This window comes from Camelina sativa, chromosome 6, assembly GCF_000633955.1.
Source record: "Camelina sativa cultivar DH55 chromosome 6, Cs, whole genome shotgun sequence".
Taxonomy (NCBI): domain Eukaryota; kingdom Viridiplantae; phylum Streptophyta; class Magnoliopsida; order Brassicales; family Brassicaceae; genus Camelina; species Camelina sativa.
Genome location: NC_025690.1, coordinates 5,871,812 through 5,881,736, shown reverse-complemented (window position 1 = coordinate 5,881,736; position 9,925 = coordinate 5,871,812). Strand labels below are relative to the sequence as shown.

Sequence of the window (9,925 nt, the reverse complement as noted above, 5' to 3'; positions counted from 1 at the left end):
GTATTGATTAGCCCCATCAGGTCTACATAAGGAGGAAATACAAAGAAAGAGCAGCACGTGTGGAGCAATAGAGTAGCAAGTGCGAATGGAACTATCATCTTTAGTATATAAACATTGTAAAAAGAGTTTGTTAGGCATGTTGTTTGTGTGGGAACAAAGTCGCTTGTGACTTTGAGGGAGACGGTTATGATCTAGCTGCCTCTAGAGGCCTCTCTAGTTACCTCGTTACATTGTATCTCGTATTCATTCATATAAGAAGGAAGTTTCATAGTTTCATTCTTATCAGAATTTTGCCAAAAAGCAACGGTATTGTTGTCTGATAGACTAGTTGTTGTCGATATTCACCAAGTGAGAACCACCATTCTCGTAACGCTCCAGACAGCCGTGCTGTGAAATGTTGTATTACAAGTTCTAATGGAGATGAAAGGGCTTGTGAAGTCATCCATGCCTGAAATTCATCAAGGCGATCATTTTATTTCTCAAAGGGAATATCGTCGAATGTGAAGACCATGTCCTAACAGCTGTGACAAAATCTTACAAAAGAAAAGATATATTGCAAAAAGTTATTAAAGCACAATTTCCACACGAAAAATGGCTTACCAACATCATTTTTGTTAGTCCTATATATCAAAGTTACCACGACGAATTATATATATTTTACTTATTAAAATATATGACAAAGTATAGTGCCGTAAGTTCCATTTGTGTATAGACTTTTGGCCTATCTTTGTGATACATGTTCGGTGTGGGTTTTGGTTTGACTCTCGTTGGTCTGTTTAATTTGACAACTCTCTTTCTAACTAGAGAGGACCGAGGGGAGACATTTTTTACTTCTTTCAACATTTTAAAAGTGCATTTCACTCTCGGGGGCTTAGTCTCACTATTCCTTCGACCACTTTCTACTTATCCCTTAAACCCATTTGTCCTGAACCATCTTTTTACCAAAAGACGACTCAATAACGACTAAAATATTCGATGAAGCACTGAAAACACATTGACCATTAGAATCAAAATTGGCAAACATCTAGACACATTAACCATCTTCCAAGAGTTTTAACGCCTATGTGTAGCCTAACAAACGTTCGCTTCCTTGTTTATAATTTGTCGGTAGACTCAACTAGCACCTGTCAAAACTCAAACCTGTTTCTAATATAGCTTTGGAACCTTTAGATTATAACATTAACACATAAATTTTTCAATCGGTATAATCGTTCCATCTTTTAAACAGTCCTTGAAAGGATAATACCTGTCAGAAAAAAAAAATGCAAAACAGGTGGTGTGTGTTATAGAACATCTGATTGGAACATCCTAATAGCATCAAAAGCTCTTATTTTTACTTTGCTGAGAGAGAAAAAAAACAAATTAAAAGGAGGGTTGATTTTCCTCTCATGAAAATTTCAATATTTCTTACTGGAACGGAGCCGGAATGTCTTGGTTTTTGTTGACAATAGCCGTTGCAAGATACCTCGTCCCCATTCCAATCGGCGTCTGTTCATCGGGTCCTTCCCAGAAAGGTGCTTCACCATCACCAACAAGCTGCCAGTATCCTGCCCTCAAGGACTCGGCTTGTTCGTCGTTACAGTTCTGTAGCAACGCATCAACTCTGAAGTTTATTCCAAGTGAACCCAAGAACTGAGACTGAGTCATAGGTCCATGGACGGAGACATTTTCTGCAGAACACACACATTTGGTTTTGGTCAAGTAAGCTAGCTAACTCTCTACATCGAACTGACTAGCTGCTAGTATAGGAACAAACCTGAAGCTTCCTCGGCGGAGTGTTTTATTGAAGGAAAATCGACATAAGCACTAAGATCGGCAGACCCGGGATCATCCAATATGTTGACAAACTTGTGTTTTCTAATAGCCTGAAGATAATTTTGCCATAACATAGTCAGAATTTGATGGTTAAATTATCTCTATAGATTTTTTTTAGCTATTAAACATAATCATAACATTTTGAGGCCACAAACCTGAAGACTGTCTGAAATGATTGCATTCATCCCGTAATCGATTATAAGTGCTCCACCTCCATCAGAACCTATTCTCTTTGCCATTTCTTGTGTCAAATCCATTGATTTTGGGCTGATCTCGACATGTTCCAGTTTCTCCCTTTCCTCAGGTGTAGCCCATGTGCAACGTTTCATGAGATACAAGGCTGCAGGTGTAGGCTGTGGAGATAGAACAAACCGGAACCTAAACCAACAAAGCAACAAATATTCATGATTTTGCAAATCCCACAAATGATATACATACTTTTTCTTTGATTTGCCTAATACTTACTTTGAATCTTCTCCTACATCAACCATTTTCTCACACCAGCCACGGGAAGTTTTCTGCAGAAATTGAGCCTACATAAGATACGCATACTAAACTAAAAGGAGAAGCAGACTACATTGCAAGTTGGTTTTGACATATAAAGATGAACTATGAACCATGATCTCCAAACTAACCTGAAATTGATGAACAGGAAGAGCATCATAAAACTCATGAGCAATAATTATTGTTGGTACTGCCACAGAAGCAAAAGAGACACAGTCAGTAAAGATGAAAGGCATCATTGTTTTGGATGCTTAAGACATACATTGTATGGTGACTTTGTATATTTTAAAGACCACAACCTCAACTGATAATCACAACTAGTCAGTCTCTTATATTCCAAGGAAAATGTAACAAAAGATGCATACCTCCTGATGGCACCTCTTCAAGAGTAGCATGCCAGTGCACAGGTGTCCCAGCTAGTGAACTTATAGCTTTCTTCTCCGAACTACTCTCATCTGTACATTTCAGATTCTGGTGCTGTAGCTTCTGCAATGCAGGACTACATTCCACCAAATGTATATGCAATGATTCCGTGAAATTCCTAAACTTTGATGTACCCTACAAGTCAATATTTCCAGCAGTCAGCAATGAGATAATCTACAAAATCCCAAGGATACAATACTAAAAGCATAAATATACATACACGAAGGAGATCCGCCATGAGTGTTCCACGACCTGGACCTAGCTCAACAAGATTGACCCTCTCTGGTCTTCCCATTTGCTCCCAAAGACACACAGTCCATACACCAATCATCTAAAGACCACAACACACCAAAGTAAGAAAAATCTCTAATCCCAACAACCAAAAACATAACAAGAAATTGCTAAGTAAACAACCTCTCCGAACATTTGACTAACTTCAGGAGAAGTAATGAAATCACCTTGAGCTCCAAACACATCACGATTCATATAGAAACCTGCTTTAGGATTAGTCAAAACCTCCTCCATGTACTCTGCTACTGAGATTGGACCACCTCGAAACTAATGTATGATTCATCAGATTCTTTGAACAATTCTACTCAAAAAAATGTATGAAAAACGCAAGTTTACCTTGATAACACTCTTGAGATGCTTAACGAGCTCAGAATCAGGTGTGGATTCATGATAATGATCTGAAAAATCCCAACAAATCAGACCTCAAATCTATCGAATCGAATACATATAGAGTTCGAGAGTGATTTAAGTACCGGGAAGATTATAGAGAGCGGAACGATCGACGGAGATTGTTGTTCCGGGCTGTTCGACGGTGATACTCTCTGAAGACGGTGGCTCCGGGGAAGAGGATGCTGAAGAGAATGGTGAAATTGAGGGTTTGGAGAAGAGAGGAGGAACAGAGGAAGAGAGTAGACGGCGAGAGGAGGTTTGCGTCAGTATTTTTCTCAGCATCTTTGCGATTTCAAAATCTGTAAATTCCGACGACAGAGAGAAGTCGGAACGTGGGAGTGTATAAGAAGCTCTCCGATTTTTATTATTAATTATGAAAATAGCGTATAACCAACAGTGGGGATGTAGCTCAGATGGTAGAGCGCTCGCTTAGCATGCGAGAGGTACGGGGATCGATACCCCGCATCTCCACTTTTGCTTTATTTTTTTCTCTTCATTTTGTAACCTTTCTTTTCTCGTCTTTGCTAAAAACTTTTTAGTAAAAAGGCATCTGTAATTTTTACCAACTTTAGAAAAGACCCCAAAAGCTTTTGATAAATTAAATAAAAAACTATAGCTAACACAAATACGTGATAGACACAATTCAATAATATAATAAGATAATAATTTTTTGAAAATCTTTTATAAATATATGACCTCATCAAAAGTATATATTAATAATTATATAAAAGTTTCAAAATATATGTGTATAATATATATACAAATACCATTTCCACACGCTGTGTCTGCAAGTCATAGTGGGAGAACTTATCTAACACTTTAGTAATATAAATTTTTGGTTTATTCGGTTTTGGTTACAAAAACCAAGTCCAATTTTGTTTCAGTTGTTTTGGATTTAAATAATGAAACCAAATGGTTAATAACTTCACCTTGGTTCGGTTTTGGTTTCACGCCCCTAAAGTCTCTAGATTATTTGAATTTGAAGTAACAATGTAACCGTAAAAGGATTAAAGATCCTTTTACAACCATGTGTAGTCCATCAAAGGATTTCTAATTCGAAATCTCTAAAGGGGGTATAATTTAACCAAGGTAAAAGATAAAAAAATTAATGCACATCAGAAGTCAGAACAATATATATATTACAGGGTTTGACATAAGTTTTTACAGACAACAGGTTTTTTGATCCTTTATAGAAACTTTACACTCTCAAACTTTACATTTCTACAACATTAAAATCATAAGATCAAAATCTTTAGACCTTCAGGACCAAAGATATTTGTTCTGAGTTCCAAAAACTCAAAGAACACAAACCAGGATCCGAAACATTCCAAACTTGCCAAGCTTCAGCTTCCACAGACCATCTCTTTGATCTGGGTAAAAGCTTTTGCAACCCGCTTTTGAATCGGAAAGAATCGATGAAACAAGAAGCTGAAACATACAGCCCCAATCTACAAAACCTCGGGTCAGACATGAAGAACTAATTAATATCTATTGGACTCATGGCTCTTTTCCTTTAGGCTTTGGTGATTGACGGACATAACGATAAGGGGATGCTTGAGGCAGGTTTAAGCTAGACAAACTCCTCATAGGCGGTCCATTTCTCGACACAAACCCTCCTCCTTGTGTTCTGACTCCGTTCTTAGCAACAGGCTGCATCGTTTGGAAAGAAGATGAAGAGCTAGCAAAGTCTTTAAAATTTGGTAAAGGCTTCAAGGCTTCCACAATTTCACTCATCTTCGGTCTAGCTTTGGAGTCTCGGTTAAGACATTGCGCTGCTACTTGTGTGGCTTTCTGAGCACCCTTGATCGAGTAGTGACCCTCTAATCGAGGATCTAGTAGCCGACACAACCTTTTCTTGTCTAAGAGATGAGGTCTCACCCATTCAACCAAGTTTTGTTCCCCATTCGGCCGACTTTTATCCACAGCTCTTCGTCCTGTTAATATTTCAAGTAAAACTACTCCAAAGCTGTATATATCGCTCTTCGTTGTAAGATGTCCTGATGTTCATATTGAAAGTTTTTAAGTGATAGTGCGACAGCCAAAACACAAAGCCAAGATAGCTGACTTACCAGTCATTACATATTCAGGGGCAGCATAACCATAAGTTCCCATGACTCGGGTTGATACATGGGATTTCTTCTCGTCTGGTGCATCTTTCGCAAGCCCAAAATCAGAGAGCTTTGCATTATATTCCTGATATAGGAAGAGTTTTCTAAAATATATAAATATAGAGAGTAAAGGAAGAATCTGAGGCTTTTGATTAGGTTAATTGGCTTTCAGACATACCGCATCCAGAAGAATATTAGATGTTTTAAAGTCTCGATATATGACTGGCTTCTCAGCTTCTTCGTGGAGAAAGGCGAGACCTTTAGCTGCACCAAGTGCAATTTTCATTCTAACAGACCATGGGAGAGGTAAGGTTCCTGAACCAATATGAAAAAGAAAAATACAGTGGTTAGATTTGAATCCCTAAAGTCCTGAGAAAAAACATGATGTGCAGTGGTTTGTGGTTGACATACTTCTGAAAAGATGGTTCTCCAAACTCCCTCGTGGCATAAACTCGTAAACGAGCAGCCTTTGATCTTCTTCCATGCAATAACCAACCAATTTAACCAGACTGGGGTGAACAAGGTTTCCAAGGAAGTTAATCTCAGCCTGGACATAAACAGCAAAATCCATCAACATTTTCCATAGAAACCGAAGCATGAGACCATAACCGATATCAAGGTGTAAAAAGATTGGTCATTACCAGCCACTCCTTGTGACCTTGAAGGCCATCTGGGTTAAGTGTTTTGACAGCTACAGTTAAACCGGTACCAGGCTTAACTGGTGCAGCTCCATTCTCCTCAATCCATCCTTTAAAAACACATCCAAACCCACCTTCACCGAGAAGAGACTCTGGTCTGAAATTCCTAGTTGCTAACTTAAGGTCGTTGAACATAAAAATCCGTAGCTTAGAAGAATACTTCAGTTCCCCACTGACTAGAGGTGTTGAGGAACCACTCTCCACAGAGCCAATGTCTTTAGTTGGAGCTGGTTGACTTTCACTCTTTGCAATAACTTTTTTAGGTTCTGCTGAATTGTAGTATAGAAGAAAGTCAGTACTACAGAATTGTACTATGGACGAAACCAAGTCTCACACTCAAACAGTAAGATAAAGGTCAAGCAAATAGACAGAAACACAAGGCAGACTGTAGAATACACAATGGAAGTAAAAGCTTTTTACAGAATCCTACCATGAAATCTCTCTGGTTTATTATTTCAACAAAGATGTCTCAAATCAATTGTTGTTCAAGGTCACAAAAGGCTCTATCTTAAAATTGACACACACAAAACTCCCACCATATTAAAAGTAACCATCCCTATTAATTTCAATCCTACAAATGATGAGCAGAGAGATAACTGAAAGCTCAACCACAATCTGAAAGCGACTAATTTAGGAAAAACTTTTGTCATCTACACAAAAACATACATACAAAACAAACTTTAACTTTATAATCTGTAAAGAAGAAGGGAATAAAAGTGATCTTACCAATAACTGTAGTAGCATTCATGGAACTATCAACTTTTGATCTAGAAGAGATACAACTAAAGATGAACTTGAATCTATACCAAAAACCACTTTCACTCTCATCTCCATCTTTCTTAACATTCTTCTTTTTACTCATCACTTTCCCTTTCTCAGCTTTCTCAACACCCAATTTCTCCACCACCTTAACAGAGCCTGGCTTTGTAGCCATCATTCAAAACATTTAACTCTAAATTCCAAATCAAACCACCATAGGATTCGAAAAAACCAAAACAAAACAAAAAAAAGTCAATTGAAGCCTCAACTTCAATCAACTCTAGAATATATCACTCTCTCTCTCTCTCTCTCTATCTTGCTCTGATCACATAGTGAGTAGGAAAAAAAAAAAAACTTTGATCAGACCCAGAAAATGAAATCAATAGAAAGATGAAGATCGAAGAAACCCAATTCTCTGAGAGTATAAAGTTTGAACCTTTTGGCCTCAAAATCGAACATCAACAAAAGATCCAAAGCAACACTTAGGGAAACGAACAAACCCAGTTCAGTAGAAGTGAAATTTGAGCTTCTTAATTAGGAACGGAGAACAAAAAGAAAACAAAAGGAGATTAGCCGGAGAAAGTTTTTAAGTCAAAAGGGAGATTTTTTGCGTGCGCGAGAGCTATAGAGAGAGAGATAGAGAGAGCTACGAAAGGGCATCTTCAGAGAGAGAGAGAGTGAAAGTGGTCAGTAACGGGTAGATCGGGCAGCTTGAGTAAGAGAGATAAGCAAACTGGTCAGCTTGGGCAGCTAATAAAGTACTCATACTTATTACTTAATATAATTTAATTATTTTTTATGAAACTTTTAATCTTGTATAATGTTTACACTAATCTTTTAATCTTTGGTTAAAAATTTTAGAAATATGCGTACAAGAATAGAAATTATATGATGATTGATTTGGTCAATTTAATATTTTTAAATTTTTTATTATTTTTTAATAATATTTCCAAAAACTACTTTTATATGTAACTTTTTTTGGACATTTTATATAATTTCATTGTAATAACTTTTGTAGCACTTCAAAAATATGAAAATTATTATTAATTAGCTGTTTAAGAAAATGTATATGTCTAGTTTTATCTTTAGCAAATTATTATTTTGATATTATATTAAAAAGGACAAATATGTATCAAAAAGACAGTTTTCACAAATAAACTACATAATCATGATGAGGATGATGTATTTTAACCATTGAAAATTTGATCATTTAAAAATAATTTATATATCAATTTATTGTTCCAATTTAAAATAGAGATTACGGATTATTGTATATTCTTTTATATAGAAAACGAGAATATATATAAGTTATAATGTTTGTTTTTACAATTGACATGTTCTAAATTTTGTAGATTCAAATTTTGTTAGAATGTAATCTAAGAAAAATATAATGAGATGTTCTCTTTCATGCACCAATTATTCTTTAGATCTTAGAAATGTAAGGATATCATAGTTTAATCAAGTATGAGTAATGTTGATAACTTTATTTAACTTATTTCCAGATTCTAAAATAGTAGTATTATTAATCAGTTCATATTTAGTCCCTTATTAAAAAAAAAGTAATAATTGAGGTTAAAATAAATAAACAAGACGGAAAGGGTAGACTTTTTTGGGTAGGGGAGATTACATCTAGAGAGAGTTATGCTAAACGTTACATCTAGAAGAATATAAAGCTTTTTTTTGTGATATTATCGTAAGATGATGACACGTGGAAACATTTATGTGTGTTTCAGATAATGATAAACGGTAGGCAACTAAACTTGTTGGAATTACAGGTGGGTGTTCTTGACTCTTGACCCTGCTCAGACCAATGAATCTAATCCTCTTCTCTTTTGTTTTGTCTTTTTTTTTTTTTTAAATGCAATAAAAGAAAAAATAAAAATATATAGAGTTTTGGACGGAACGAAGAGTCACCGGTGGACGGCGGAGAGAAGTGGGAGATATCAGATATGCGGCGAAAATACATAGACCGAAGGGTAACATGTATAAGGTATTTTGACATTTTTTTTTTGTTTATGGTTTTTAATATAAGAGCCTTTAAAAGTTTGTCGAATGTTTTGGGTTCGAATCTAGTAACGATTGGTATTAATATCTCTACTGGAAAATGACTTACTACTAAAAAGACCATATCTTATTATACAAAAGATGTTAGGGAAGTTATTAATTTTGTTTTGTAACAAGTTATAGGCTTTAAAGTTTAGAAATTATACGTTTTTATTGATTAATCAAAAAACTGTTCACATGTTTCCCAATTTCATATTTTATAGACAAGAAAATAAATTTTAGGATAATTCTCAAAAATAAGTTTTAGTAGTATTTTAAAGTATATCTTTAAATTGTTACTCTAAAAACACAGAGTTCAAATTGAAGAAAAAATATTTTCTTACCAAAATTGAGCTTGTCAAAATAGTCAATCATCGTGGAGAGGAGACCATTTTGACAAGCTCAATTTAGGTTTCTAATAAAAGAGGTAGCAACATCGGTTAATCTCTACTATACATTTTATATCTTATATATTAGATACTTTGTGAGAATGCTCTAATGATAATAGTGGCCATCAAATTTCGGGATACAAGGTGTAGAGAAATCATTATTTCCTCCTTCTGAACCCATTTGCACACACAATTTCACTCTGATACGAGAATGTTAATCTCAATACAAATCTAGAAACTGCAATACTTCATTAATAAACAGCAATGGCTTCATTAATAAACAGCAATGGCTTATATAGCCTTAGGGAAAACATAGCGTGACACAACGTGAAGCAAACTACTCCTAGATTATAGCTAACCAAAAGTGATAAACATGAATAACATAATTGACCAAATCAAATACCAACTTGTCATGCATAATCGGATACTAACTCAAAATAAATTAAATCCTTTGACTCTAGAGTGAGTGAGTTCATGGTGTAGATGTGGTGTGGTGAAGTCAACC

General features: G+C 35.6%; 2 protein-coding genes and 1 non-coding gene across 4 annotated transcripts; 1 reads left to right on the top strand and 2 right to left on the bottom strand.

The window, feature by feature from the left end:
* On the bottom strand, positions 1,175-3,747 carry LOC104790505 (protein arginine methyltransferase NDUFAF7 homolog, mitochondrial). Its single transcript, XM_010516275.2, has 10 exons — positions 3,507-3,747; positions 3,370-3,431; positions 3,157-3,300; positions 2,963-3,073; positions 2,685-2,877; positions 2,451-2,509; positions 2,281-2,333; positions 1,971-2,193; positions 1,757-1,865; positions 1,175-1,670 (listed from the first exon to the last, which is right to left on the bottom strand). The coding sequence occupies exons 1-10, from the start codon at positions 3,703-3,705 to the stop codon at positions 1,408-1,410; spliced, it is 1,416 nt and encodes a 471-aa protein (XP_010514577.1). The 5' UTR covers positions 3,706-3,747; the 3' UTR covers positions 1,175-1,407.
* Positions 3,822-3,894, top strand: TRNAA-AGC. The gene has a single exon. It is a non-coding gene; the product is annotated as a tRNA-Ala (tRNA).
* Positions 4,544-7,664, bottom strand: LOC104790504 (probable receptor-like protein kinase At5g15080). Of its 2 annotated transcripts, none has more exons than XM_010516274.2 (6): positions 6,956-7,664; positions 6,173-6,498; positions 5,943-6,078; positions 5,710-5,846; positions 5,493-5,616; positions 4,544-5,420 (listed from the first exon to the last, which is right to left on the bottom strand). In XM_010516274.2, exons 1-6 carry the CDS (start codon positions 7,164-7,166, stop codon positions 4,921-4,923), a joined length of 1,434 nt encoding a protein of 477 aa, XP_010514576.1. In that variant the 5' UTR covers positions 7,167-7,664; the 3' UTR covers positions 4,544-4,920. The 2 variants fall into 2 exon arrangements, with proteins under 2 accessions (XP_010514576.1, XP_019102220.1); XM_019246675.1 differs by having other exon boundaries at positions 6,173-6,495; positions 6,956-7,663.